This window comes from Cyanistes caeruleus, chromosome 3 (genome assembly GCF_971803275.1).
Source record: "Cyanistes caeruleus chromosome 3, bCyaCae1.hap1.1, whole genome shotgun sequence".
In the NCBI taxonomy this organism is placed as follows: domain Eukaryota; kingdom Metazoa; phylum Chordata; class Aves; order Passeriformes; family Paridae; genus Cyanistes; species Cyanistes caeruleus.
Genome location: NC_141703.1, coordinates 7740400 through 7754374, shown reverse-complemented (window position 1 = coordinate 7754374; position 13975 = coordinate 7740400). Strand labels below are relative to the sequence as shown.

At 40.6% G+C, this 13975-nt stretch overlaps 1 protein-coding gene across 5 annotated transcripts in view; it reads left to right on the top strand.

Annotated features, from left to right (window-relative positions):
* Positions 1 to 13975, top strand: part of USP9X (ubiquitin specific peptidase 9 X-linked) — a 97148-nt gene that overhangs the window by 20102 nt on the left and 63071 nt on the right. For 4 of the 5 annotated variants that reach the window (XM_086879704.1, XM_086879703.1, XM_086879702.1 and 1 more), the window contains exons 2-6: positions 4024 to 4277; positions 7853 to 7998; positions 8304 to 8383; positions 12416 to 12528; positions 12858 to 13076. In XM_086879704.1, the coding sequence (XP_086735830.1) occupies positions 4182 to 4277; positions 7853 to 7998; positions 8304 to 8383; positions 12416 to 12528; positions 12858 to 13076 (654 nt within the window). In that variant the 5' untranslated portion in view covers positions 4024 to 4181. Of the gene's footprint in view, positions 1 to 3657; positions 3808 to 4023; positions 4278 to 7852; positions 7999 to 8303; positions 8384 to 12415; positions 12529 to 12857; positions 13077 to 13975 lie in introns of all 5 variants that reach the window. The other variant, XM_086879701.1, reaches the window with a different exon arrangement.

The window sequence follows — 13975 nt, the reverse complement described above, 5'->3', positions numbered from 1 at the left end:
TAACAGGGTTCTGCCTTCATCTGGACCCTGTGTTAAAACATCCATTCAAAGCTTTGGGTAGACGTGGTAATTTTTAATGTGGCCTGTACCTGGGCAACCCCGGGTGTGTGGACAGACTGGGGAATGAGACAGTACTGCAGAAAGGGACATGGGAGTCCTGGTCAATGGAGAGTTGAATGTGGGTCAGCAGTGCCCTGGCAGCCAGGAGGGACATCCCTGTCCTGAGGGGTATCAGGCCCAGCGTTGCCAGCCAGGCAAGGGAGGTAATTGTCCGGCTCTGTTCTGTGGCAACCTTGCCATAAGTTGGTGCACAACAATGTAAGAAAGGTTGTTAGAGAATGTCCAAAGGAGGGCCATGAAGGTGGTGAAGTGCTTTGAGGGGAAGCTGTTTGAGGAGCAGCTGAAGGAACTTGGTCTGTTCAGCCTGGAGGAGGCTGAGGGGAGACTTTACTGCAGTTACAGCTTCCTCATGTGGGGAAGAGGAGCAGCAGGCACTGATCTCTGCTCTGTGGTGACAGTGACAGGACCCGAGGGGACGGCCTGAAGTTGTGTCAGGAGAGTGTTAGGTTGGATATCAGAAAAAGGTTCTTTCCCCAGAGGGTGGCTGGGCGCTGAACAGGCTCCCCAGGGCAGTGGTCACAGCACCAGCCTGACAGAGCTCAAGAAATATTTGGTCAATATTCTTGGGCACATGGTATGACTCCTGGGGATGGTTCTGTACTGGTCCAGGAGTTGGACTTGATGATCCTTGTGGGGGACTTTCCAGCTCGCATATTCTGTTGATTCTGGGATAGTGTGCTGAATCTGAAATCAGAAATAGTAGAAATAAGATGTATATAAAAACTAACATAGAATATCCATTGGAATTCAGCTGGATACAGGCAGTTTGAATTTTTCTATTGGGCTGTCTGTACACTTAAAACCAATACGTCACTGCATCAGTTTACATTTGTTTATAAATTATCAAATTAATTATAAATGGGTATAAAGGCTATTCATGAGCTGAGGAAAACTGCCTTTGTGTGTTGTAACTAAAAAATTGAAATTGAGTAGTCTGAATTAAAGAAGTGATGGGAATTCAAAGTTTCATGGTTAATTAGTTCTAGAGAGATTAAAGCAGCGATGTTTAAATGCAGTTTGATGCTTTCTCTGTAACATAAATGGTAAATGAGTGGCTGAAAACAGGACTAGTAAACCACTGCCTTCTAATACATTTTAAATTGCATGAATTGGATTATGATTGCATTAATGAAAGTATGTTTGTACATTCTGTAATTAAAAGGAAGATACCTTAAAAAGGATATCCCTGAAACTGAGAACATGCAGATACTACAAGAAACAGTCAGATGATTTATTTGAGATGGAAAGTTTTTAGTTAGCTGCAGCATAACTTGAAGTTACTATTGTTTGTCTTGAGGACATCATACAAATGTGGAGGGATAGAAGTGATGAACTCACTTAGGAAGTTGGCCTTGCCTAATGTACATGACTAAGACAAGTGAAATTTTGTGGCAGCCCTGAGATACACTTTCCTGGGAATGTAATTCAAGTAATATACATGGAGAATCATTATTAGACTCTTAAGCAAACAATCCCTAAATTTGAGGAAGAAAAACATAGATTAGTCCCTCATGTAAATGTTTTGTATTTACTAGCATCTACAATATTCATAATATTTTCTTGAATTTTGTTTCATTTTATGAATATAATTTTGAGTAAATTGGCTATTTCAGTGGTAGCTTTCTTGTATTTCCTGGTTAAGTTGTGCTACTTGCCTTCAGCAGAATGGAATTTACAAGAATGCTTTGCCCACATCCTTCAGCTAATTGCAGAGGCAAAATCTGAGGGTAAATTCACAATCATGTCAGTCAGTCTTATAGGAGAGCTGCAGTTTGTCCTGTTTCCCTGGCTGGCATTAGGGTGAGTACTGTGTGGCCTTGTAGTGCACCACTTGAGATAATTAAAGAAACTAAAAAATGATCAGTCTTTGTACATTTGGTGGGGTTTTGTTGTTATTTCTTTTTGTACTCTGAACCAGCTCACTTCATGATAATTCATCCCAAAGCATTAGAATAAGGAAGAGATGAAATCAAGCAGCTTGTCCTTGGCATCAGCCATTGTGGAGCTGCTGGTGGACACTTCTGCCTGCACATTAAGCCAGCCTGGACTAGGATTGCTGCTGAAATGAGCTGGTTTTTCACCCTTTTCCTGCTTCTTTGCTACCTTGATCCATGTGCCAGCACAAGTTTATGTGGCTGTTGTGTGACCCAGCCCTGTTAAGGAAGAATGGTTGTGATTAAAGGAGGTTTGTTGTGGTGGTTGGCTTAGGGCTGCAGAAGGGTGCAGTGTGAGTTGGCAGCAGTTGGATTTCACTGGTTTATGTGAGTACCTCGAAACTTCCATCAAGTAGTGCAGGGGAACCAACTGCATTGAACTGCAGTAGACTGCAGTGAGTGTGTATGTATATATATGTGACAGGAAACTTACTCCTGCTGGTACGTTCTACTTAGTGATCTTTATAAACATTAGTAGAAAACAACTAAATACTCAGGAGGGCATTTAAGAAAAATGGATTAAATACCAAATACATTAATTTTAAAAATTGCATTTCAAAAATCAGTTTCTTCCTAATGAAAGTTTTGAGTTAGTAATGCATTTGTTCTGGACTTAGTAGGCTTACTAAGCCTTATGAATATGAATTATGAAAGCTAGAGATGGATTACAATGGAGTGTTTTGAAGCAATACAATTTTATTCAAAATTGAACATTATTCTAGTGACATTATTAGCTATCTCTAAGTTTGTTGATGCTGTTAATATTTGAGACTGGGCAGAGGAGTCAGAGTGTATTCAGTCAATTTTTACTGTATATCTAATGCCTCGCAAGTTCATACAATATAAGAAACAATTTTAAAATGTCTTGGAGGAAGATAACAGCATTGAAACTTAACTTGAGATGAGACATCATAATAAAACACTTAGGAATATGCATAGTGTTACAACAGAAATTTCACTCCAGTTGTTAACTTGTGGTTTTGGTGATTGGATCAGGAACTCAGCACTGCCAAATGCATCTTGCTGGAAGCTCATACAACTCTTTGTATCACCTTACTTGGCTTTTTAACTTTCTGAGAACTGCTTTTGTTTTGTGTGGTGCTTGGAAGTCTGAGTTGCTCTGGGAAATTACATTTCAGCTTCCGTGGTTATACAATGCCTGATGGTATAAAGTGGAATCACTGTTATAACTTAATGCAGCTCTTTTTCTCTGTATATAACACACTGAAGCTGAAACACAATGAATATGGAACTATTGGTATACCATTACAAGTTAAACAAATCTGATGTCACAGTTTTCCTCATATAATCTGCTAAACCACTTGGTGGGGATGTGATGGGCTTTGTAGTGGAACTGAAAGGGCAGTGGACCCAGGCTTTCATAGGCACGTGCTGGACAAAGGGAGTACAGGTCAAATTCCTTGGGTGAATACTGATCTGCTAAGAGGAGTTTGGCTGCAGCGTCTCTTATTAGTCTCAGCTGAGGTAGAATCAGTCTCTTAACTCCCTCTGACATCTGCAGTTAGACAGTGTCAGGAGGAGAGTATTGGAAAAGATTACAAATTTGGCTTTTCAGGCTCTTAATCAGGTCATTTCTACATAGACTTTGAGCAGCACCATGAATTCAGATGGAGAGTCTACTGTAGGAATTCAGGCACAGAAGAGGCAGAGTGAACAGCTGCACACATTTACTCTGAACACAGAGTAAACAGCCGCACATTTGGAGTGTGTGTCAGTTTCTCAAGGTATAAAGGTGATTATAAATGTAATTTTTACTTCTAACATCAAAATAATGTTAAATATTTCAAATGTTACTTTGTCAGTTGTATTCAATAAAAATAAATACTAAGTCTAAACTAGAAGATTCTCTGTAGCAATGTATCAGTTTCTGTAATGTTCTTTTCCAGATGTGGATTGTATTTCCATGCATGTGTTAATACAGGATATTGTCTTTTTTTTTCCCCTCCAGGTTATGCAATGGTCTCTGCAAGATGGCATGTTCTTGAGTTGGAGCTTTTTAAGGCAAGCATATGCTGGTACTTCAACTTTACTAAGTGGACTATAATTTCTTCTCTCACATCAACTACATAAGCAGACAAAATTGCAAAGATCTGCCCTGTGTCGAGTATGACAGCCACGACTCGTGGCTCTCCTGTAGGAGGGAATGATAGCCAGGGCCAGGCTCCTGATGGACAGTCCCAGCCTCCCCTCCAGCAGAATCAGGTATGGTATTAACAGTCAATTTATCTAAAAATAAAGGAATTTGTTCTTTAGAAATAGTGTTTCTGAATTAATTGAATCTGCATATTTCTGGAGATCTCTAGTTAAGTTAGACATTTTTGTGTGTGTGTTTGGAAGTACAGCAATATTTTGAGGGATGAAGGCAGTGGTATTGGCAAAATAAATATGGTTAGAGAGCATGGCATTGCAAAAAACGCTCCCTTTCCAGGCAGTGACATAATTCTTTCAAGCATACCTGTTTTGGATAAGAAGCCTTGGATTAATATCAGAAGCTTCCTCAGAACCACATTGTAGAACCATTGTAGAACACAGATTGGTAAAACCACGCTACAACTGTGAGTTTGGTTTCTGCTCAGCTCTGCAAAACCACTTTCTGGGTAAAGAGGCTTAATCTGGTGTCACCCCTTCCAGAGCAGCTGCATCCGGGTCTCTGTTCATTGTACTTGACTTCCTGAACGGCTTCTCATGTTCCTTGCTCTCAGAAGAAAAGTAAAAGCTTTCATATATTACATCACAGTGTAGTGGTTCTTTTTTGTTGGGGAAAAAAAATACCAGAGAAGATGCTTTTAAACAATATCATGTAAAGCCAAAACCATGTAAGAAAGGGCCACTCTTTGTTATTTAATTCAGTACGAAGATGGTATTTTTTGAGTACCATAAGATTTAGTGATTGCTCCTTCCTGAGAGTGAATTGTACTTTGGTATGTGTGGTAGGCTGGCCCTGAACTGCCAACTGTCAGTCTCCACTGTTGCTGACTCCCTCTGCCTCAGTGGGATGGGAAAAAGTGAGAAACTGTTTGGGCTGAGATAAATGCAGTTTAAGAAATGAAGGGGTAGGGGGAAACAAGTGATGCAAGTGCCATCACTCACTACCAGCTGATGGATGCCCAACCAGTCCACAAGCAACAGCTGCCTTGGGAAAAAAAACCCTTTGTTTTATTGCCAAGTGTGATGCTCTGTGGCATGGAGTGTCTTTTGGGTTATTTCAGGTCAGCTCTCCCGGCTGTGTCCTCTCCCAGCCTCTTGCCCTGCTAGCTGCTTGGTCAAAGTGAGAATCACAGGATGGGTAAGGTCCAAAGAGACAACTGGTGACAATCTGATCCAGGCTCCCTGTTTACGCAAGGCTCCCTAGACCACCTTACTAGGGATTGTGACCAGACCAGTCTCCACAGAAGGAGACTCCACAAGCTCTCAAGGCAATCCATTCCAGTGCTTAGTCAGCCTCACTGTTAAGTTCTTCCTCATGTTTAGGTGGAACTTCTGTGCTTCAGTTTTTGCCTGTTGCCTCTTATCCTATTGCTGGGCATCACTGGGCGGAGCCTGGTCCATCGTCTGACACCTTTTCTGCAGATATTTATGAATCCTCTAAGCCATCTCCAGGTTAAATAGGCCCAGTCCCCTCAGCCTTTCCTCAGTAAGATGCTGCAGTTCCTTCATCATCTTAGCTGGTCTCTGCTGGACCTGCTCCAGGAGCTCCATATTTCTGCTGTACTTCCAAGCCTCAAACTGGACACAGCACTCCCGGTGATCCTCACAGGGCTCAGCAGAGGGGCAGGATCACATCCCTGACCTGCTGGCAGTGCTCTTCCTAATGCACCCCAGGATCCCATTGGTCTTCTTGGCCACAGGGACACGGTGCTGGCTCAGGGACAGCTCACTGTCCACCAGGACCCCCAGGTCCTTCTCCCCAGAGAAGCTTCCCAGCAGGTCTGTCCCAGTCTGTCCTGGTGCCTGGGGTTCTTCCCCAGTGCAGGACCCTGCCTTTGCCTTTGCTGGATTTCAGGAGGTTCTCTGCCCATCTCTCCACCCTGTTGAGGTTGTTCCCAAGGGCTGCAGGGCTCTCTGGGGTATTGGCCCCTCGTCCCAGCCTTGTGTTACCAGAGAACTTGAGGAGGCATCTGCCCTCACCCGGGTCATTGATGAATAAGTGAAACAGTCCTGGGCCAAGTATTGAACCTTGGGGGCCACCACTGGTGACAGGCCTCCAACTGGACCCTGTGTCACTGATTACCAACCTTTGGGATCTGCCAGTTCTCAGTCCACCTCACTGCTCACCCTGTCCTTGCTTCTTGAGTTTGTGAATGCTGTGAGAGACAGGGTCAGAGCCTTGCTGAAGTCGAGGCAGGCAACATCCCATGTTCTCCCCTCATCCCTCCAGGTAGTTGTTTCATTGCAGCAAGCAATCAGGGTGGTGAAGCATGATTTACCTTTAGTGAATTTGTGCTGACCTCCTGATCCTGACCCTTCTTGTCTTCCACATGGATAAAGATGGCCTCCAGAGTGAACTATTCTGTCACCTTTCCAGGGGTTTAAGTGGGGCTGACTGCACAGTAGTTCCCCGGGTCCTCCATCTTGCCCTTATTGAAGACTGGGGTGACATTTGCTTTCTTTCAGCCCCTCAGGCACCTCTTCTGCCTCTCACTATGGTTCCAGCAGTTCTCTCAGCACGGTGCATCCAATCAGCGCCCATGGACCTGTGGTTATGAAGTTTAATTACGTGGTCTCTACCCAGTCTTCTCAACCAAAGGAAACCTCCTTCCTCTAGACCTCCTCCCTGGTCTCCTGGCTGAGGCAGCAACAGGACTACATTTTTCGATGTATTTTTTTTTTTTTTGGTTGTGATGTATTTGAAGAAGCCCTTGTTGTTACCCTTGACATCCTTAGCCAGGTTTAATTCCAAGTGAGCCTTGGCGTTCCTCATTGCATTTCTTCATACTCTGACAACATCCCAGGTGGCCTTTCTTGTTCCCATCTCATGGTATCTCTTGCCTATGTCTGAGTTTTCACAGGGGTTATCAAAGAGAAAAACAGGCCTTGAATGTGTGCCAGCACCGTTCACCAACAGACAAAACACTGGTGTGTTACCAGTGCTGTTTTGGTTGCAAATCAAAAACCCAGCACCCTTCAGGCTGCTGTGAAGAAAATAACACTCCCTGCTAACCAGATGTGGTACAGCAGGTGAAAAATGTTCTTGAGGTTTTGTCTTCCTAAGTCTTGCTCTTATTGTCAGTTCATACTGTTTCTGTGTATGAATAATCAGCAACGTCTGCAAAAAGCGTTGTGTTTTGCATGGCCCTTCAAAGTGGATGTAACAATCATATTCTTCAAGGTTGATTAGTAGATGGTTACAGTAGTGAGTCACTCATTTTTAGCAAACTCTTTAAGAAAGCATTTTTCATTATTGTTTTCTTCTGCATTTTTGTTGAAAATTATCTCTCTACTTAAAGCGATCAACTTTTCTGTTCGAGATTTGTGAAAACTGGAGCTTCAGTGTATTTGTTTCACCTTCTGGAAAAAAGGTCTGCTGAAAGTAGAAGCTGTTACCAAAAAAACCCCACTTTCCTCACTGGGAAAGATTTTGATTTTTAAACAGCCAACATAGAAAAAATATATAGCACATTTTATGCACTGTTTTTTCTTAATAAATCTGAAATAAAATTATTTTATATTGATATGTACTTGAGATGATTCCTTGGAATATATTATGACAGAAAACTGCCAAACCATGTGAACACAAGTGCAGGTAGTACTTAAAGTGTTTTTCATCCTAATTTTAGACTTCTTCACCTGATTCTTCCAATGAGAACTCCCCAGCTACCCCGCCTGATGAGCAGGGCCAAGCTGATGCTCCACCCCAGCTTGAAGATGAGGAGCCTGCATTTCCACACACAGACCTGGCAAAGTTGGATGACATGATCAACAGGTATTTTCATGCTTTTTTGACAAGGTATAGATGCTCTGTGCAAATTTCTTGATAGTGGAATCAGAATTTTTGTATCTTTGTTTCACTGGATTTCTTGAAATGCTTTTTTTTTGTTTAGTTAAAGTTGTTAAGAGAAAGACACTTTAAACAGAATGTGTTTTTGTTTGGGTTGGTTGGTGTAATATTTGTCAGCAAATTTAAAAATCTATGTACTGAGCCTATATTTAAAAGCATTACAATGGGGCAAGAATTCTTGGTTTTTCAGAAGCACAACTGAAATTGGGTTTGTTTGTTTTTGAATATAGGCCTCGATGGGTTGTTCCTGTATTGCCGAAAGGGGAATTAGAAGTTCTTCTAGAAGCTGCTATTGACCTAAGTAAAAAAGGTAACTGAAAGACATTTGATTATTGGTGGACTGATGTGCAAAGTTTTTTTTCTTCTTTTGAATCCCTGGTGAAGGATTAAAAACTGTTAGTAATTTCTGTTACAAACCTGGTATAGAGGATTGTGTCAGAGGGCTATGCAAAATCTTCACAGATGAAAACTGTAAAAAAGCCATTATTGTAGTTAGAAATAGGTGTCTTAGCACGAGTAGGGAAGTTGAATAAGCTCAGAGATGTAAAAATCCTGTCATTCCTGTCATACCTGTTTCCTGTATTCACTTTGATACCAGACCTAGTGGGTTTGGTCTCTGTAGCAGATGCTAAAACTCAAAGAATTCTAGTTGGTTTTTATTTTTTAATAAGTTTCTAGTCTAGCTTGCAAATGTCTTGCCATAAATTTTTGTTCAGATTTGGCACACATATGCTTTTAAGAATATCAGAGAAAAGTTAGCATTTTAAACAGCATGGCTTAGACTAATAGTTCTACCAGTGCTTGCTCGCGTCTGACTTGGGAGTAAGAGAGTTCCATGTCAGGACAGTGTATGTGTTTGTTAAATTGTACTGGTCAGATTGACAGGTTTGCCATGTGTTCTGGAAAATTCTGTTCTCCTGGGAGGTTGCTTGTATTTGAGTAATAACAAGAGTCACAGTAAAATTAATTTTTTAGGGTATCTACACTTACCAGCTCTTTGTGTTTCAAATATAGCACCATACAAAGTGCCTCCTCTTTCTTCTGCATAGGTGCTGACCCAGGACAACTTCATTTCCATGTTAATAAATGTTATTCTTAAGCAGCTTTAAGATTAAAAAGCTGATTGTGGTCATGATATTCTGGGTTGTCTTGATTGTTAAGTCTTTTCTGCTTTGGAGCACTGTGTGGAGAAACAAAAATTAGGGTGCATCCTTGTGATCCAGCACAGGATAATGACATATTGTTGCCAGCTATGATTTATCAGCTGTAGTTGTGCTTGGAATTGGTGGCTTTGTGTGTAGCTGGGTCTGGCAGGGATCCTTAAGCAAGTGTAGGATGTTCAAGGGATCACATCTGTTCTGAAGGAAAAAAAATGCCAGCTTTTCGAGAGAAAGTGCAGCCACCTTTGTGTCTGCGTTGTTGGAACAGTGCAGTAAAAAGAAATTTTCTGCTTGTGATTTGTGAGAGGGGAGATGTATGTTCTGCCAGCTGTTAAGTCTTCTTTAAAAGGAAAAACAACTCAAAACCTAAAAGCTGTCAATGCAGTGAAATAATAAGAGCAGAATGAGCTCTCTAGCTACTTCTGACATCAGTCTACTTCCCCAAAGCACCAGGCTTAGTTGAAAGTTGCCCTAAAGAAAAGCTTACTTTTCCTCTTGAAGCTGTGAAAAACAGTGGAAAGGTATTCATATGTTTTTGCACTTTGATTTTTATTAAGTTGTTGGTTGCAATTCTAAAAAGTACTTCTGCGTTGCTACTTAATTATGTTTTCTCTTGCCCTCTAGATGAATTTCTGTGTGTATGCAGGTACTATTGGATAAGGAGAAAACAAGGAAAGCTCTTAGAAGAAGTTGTTTACTGTGTTATCTTTACAGCTACCTCCTAGATTTTTGGAGGGGTTTTTGTTACTTGAAGTTACATGATGGCTAACATGGTTCCTTTTAAATAACTTCCAGTTCCTAAGGAATATGATAGGGTGTAACTGATGCTGTTGTGGTAGCTCAGAGCTTGGCAGACACTCTTTGAGACTGGGGTATATATAGAGAAGCAATATGGTTCTGATGTTTATATTTCTTAGTAGATTAAGCTGCTCCATTATCTCAGTAACATCTAGAATTGGACTCTGCTACCTGTCTATGGGAATTTTTCATATTCTGACAAGATCTGTTTCAAAAAGGAGGAACTAAAAGGGCCTATTGAAAAATAACCAGCTTTTAAGTTACATAAACTCTGTGTTTTATTTAAATTGTTAAGCAACAAAACCAGAAAGAACCCGCTACATGTTTTTTGTCAAGCACTATTTTCTTGTTAGGGCTCTTAAATAGCTTTTATTCCAAACATGGCCAATGGCCATCAGCATTCTGGAGTGACTGCAGGGTAGCTATTTGTGACCCTGGCTATAAAATAAGAGTGATATTCACATAATCTTTAAATCTTTTCAGGAACTACAATTGTAAAGGACATAACTGAACTAACTGAAAGTAGATATAGGAATGAACTCAGTATTACCATCTTCAAGTAACCAAATTTGACAGAGTAGTGTGAATCCTGTTAGACTGTGTCTTGGATTATTCCTGGCAGATGCACCCATTTATGGAAAATTCTCTTTTAATGTGTAGGCATTGATCTATTATTCTCTGTTAAACAATGACCCATGAAACTATCAACAGATAGTCTGGAGTTACTTGCTAATAGAAGAAAACCTATTTGAAAAATAGCATGTAATAGCTAGACTGATGTTTATCTTCACAATAAATCTGGAATACTTACAAAGTATTTTCAGTAACGAGATTGGCTCCAGAAATAAATGCCATAGTGAATTGGATACTATAAATTTAAAAGATTTTAAAAATTGTTTACTTTAAGGTTTTGATTTCTATAGGCAAGAATATTCTTCTTTCTTTCACACTCTTTCTTTCAAAAGGATTTTATTGCTCCTAACATTCACACTCGTTTTTACATGCTGCCAGAACTTTACAATGTGACACATGCAAGCATAATGCAAAGCAACTTCTGGAATTTATAACTTACTTAAACTGAAATGAGATTTCACTACACAATAAAAACCTTCAGACTTGATCCCAAATCTGTGTTTTTGATGAATTGCATGAAATGGGAAAGAGAGAGGCTCTAGTGATAAAAAAAATTAAACTGTGTGTGCATTGGGCACATGTGCATCCACAAGTTAGGCCAGCCAAGTAATGGGAGTTGTTTCCAGCACCCTCTAAAGACCATCTCCGTCTCTCAAGATGATTCATCTGCATTTCTGTGGGACCACTTCTGAGCACCTTACTGAAGCTGTATCTTCTGCATTCCCGTGCAATGGTTATTTTTACTCCTCTTCACTCGCTGGTTTTGCTGTTAGCAAGTAGATAAGGGAGAACATAAAGATGAATGGAAGATAAAGATAGTACTTACTATTATTTTTGCTAGTATATCTATTCAAGTATGTTGTAAATGTGGGGAAAAAGAACAGCCCAGATCACATGTTTATAAAGAACAATTTGAAAGTTCTGTGAAGGAGTGTAATTTTTTTGAGATGGCTTTACTACAACATTAATCCATCAAGTTTTTATCCATTTAAGCTTATGTAAGTTTGTTTTCATGCAGGACTTGTTTAAAATCAATTCTGAAACTTTAAACACCAAACCTTTGAAGTCCGAATGTTGTGATATAACCCCAGCCAGCAACTAAGCACCACACAGCCTCACTAAGCACCTCTCCCTCACTGCCCCTCCGCTGGGATGGGGGAGAGAATCAGACAGGCAAAAGTTAAAAAACTCAAGGGTTGGGATAAAGACAGTTTAACAGGTAAAACAAAAGCCTTGTGTGCCAGCAAAGCAAACCCAGGAATTCATGCATCACTTCCCATGGTTGGGCAGGTGTTCAGCCATCCCCAGGACAGCAGGGCTCTGTCATGTGTAACAATGACTTGGGGAGGCAAACAACATCACTTGAAACATCTCCCCCTTCCTTCTTCCTCAGCTCTGTAGGCTAATCACAGTACCATATGGTCTGGGATATCCCTGTGGTCCTTTAGGCTCAGCTGTCCTAACTGTATCCCCTCCCAAATCCTTGTGCACTCCCAGCTTACTTCCTGGCAAGGTGGTATGGGAAGTGGGAAAACCTCAGATTTGAAAGTGCTGCACAGCAGTAAAGAAAACATCTTTGTGTTATCAACACTGTTTCCAGCCCAAATCAAAACACAGCCTTGTATGAGATACTGAGAAGAACTTAGCAACACTGGCACAGCAAAGCTCTGCTTTCAGCATTTAAAATGCTCATGTAACAACTAGTTAAATTCCATGTCTAATAGTTTGTTGTTCTTTCTCATTTTAAATAGGCCTTGATGTCAAAAGTGAAGCATGCCAGCGATTTTTTCGGGATGGGTTAACAATATCCTTCACAAAAATCCTTACAGACGAGGCAGTGAGCGGCTGGAAGTTTGAGATTCATGTGAGTTTTTAAAGTTTTGTGTCTGAGAGCGTGGTAATTTAAATCAGGAGAGAGACTGCCTTTGTGATTAGGGGGAGACTCTGAAAACTGGATCTAATCTTTGAAACTCAGTAGCGACTTGTGAGAAAACTTGTATGCATGGATCTGGATAGGCAGTGGTGACTCATCTTTCTGTCAGTGTTTCACTTTATTGCCTCCAGTGTTTTGGAAGGAAATAAAACATGAGATGATTTGGGGAGGACTGGAACCATGTGTGTTCCGAGTTTATAGTTCATATTCATTGCATGATTCCCTGCCTCATTCTTACTTGTTCTTTTTTTAATTAACAGAGATGTATTATTAACAACACTCATCGACTAGTGGAACTCTGTGTGGCCAAGCTGTCCCAAGATTGGTTTCCCCTTCTTGAACTTCTTGCCATGGCCTTAAATCCTCACTGCAAATTCCATCTATACAATGGTACTCGTCCCTCAGAAACAGTTCCTGCAGGAGTCCAGCTCGCTGAAGATGAACTTTATGCCCGTCCTCCTGACCCACGATCACCAAAGGTATGAGAGCCTTTCCAGACCTGTGTATTTTATTCTGTGATGTGTTACCTAATGACACAGAGGCTGTAGACAAATGTTTAAGAGTGGGGGGAGCAAAAGCCCTTTTTGTTCTCTCTATCACTAAAGTGTTCTGCTGCTTATGACTCCTGATTTAATGTATATTTCCCCTTCTGACTCTTCCTGTCTTTGGTGTGCAATCAAACTGTGTCAGGTCTTTCTGTGGTAAGCTGGCACAACCCTGCTGGAATGCCATTCCTACTCTGTTAATTTGCTTGCTTGCATTTACCATTTATTGCCTTCACACTTAACATGAAATTTTGTAGGTGACACATTTGGAGGAGGAGATTACGTGATAAAGTAGGAATTTTGTCTCCTTAACAGTTTCCAGTGGTGGAAGAAATGTTTTTATTGGACATGAGATACTCCTGTCAGTGTGGTTTTTTCAGTGGCTTTGTTTTAGTTTCGTTTTGTTTTGGGTGGATGTTGAAGGTTTGGGTTTTTTGTTTGTTAGGGGTTTTTGTTGTTTGTTTTTGTAGCTGTGGTTTCTGGAGGTTTTGTTTTTGTTGTTTTATTTTTTTAACTGGAAGTGAAGATTAGCAATCCATCCTGGTTCTTGAGTCTGAAGTTTTCAGAATTGATCTCCAGATGGCATCAATAATATATCTATAGCTAATTGTTTTTAGGGTTTTTTTTTAGTTTTTTTGGAGGGGTTGTTTGTTCGTTTGTTTTTTTTTGTTGTTATTTTGGGGGTTTTTTTAGTTTTTTTTTTTGGGGGGGGTGTTGTTTTCCTTTAGTGGAACTGCTGACTATTGACTTGTAAGAACCAAGCATAAAAAGCTCCGGTGTCCTTGGACTTCCTATGCATTGCTAGTTGTGTTTAGAAGAATATTACTTTGCAT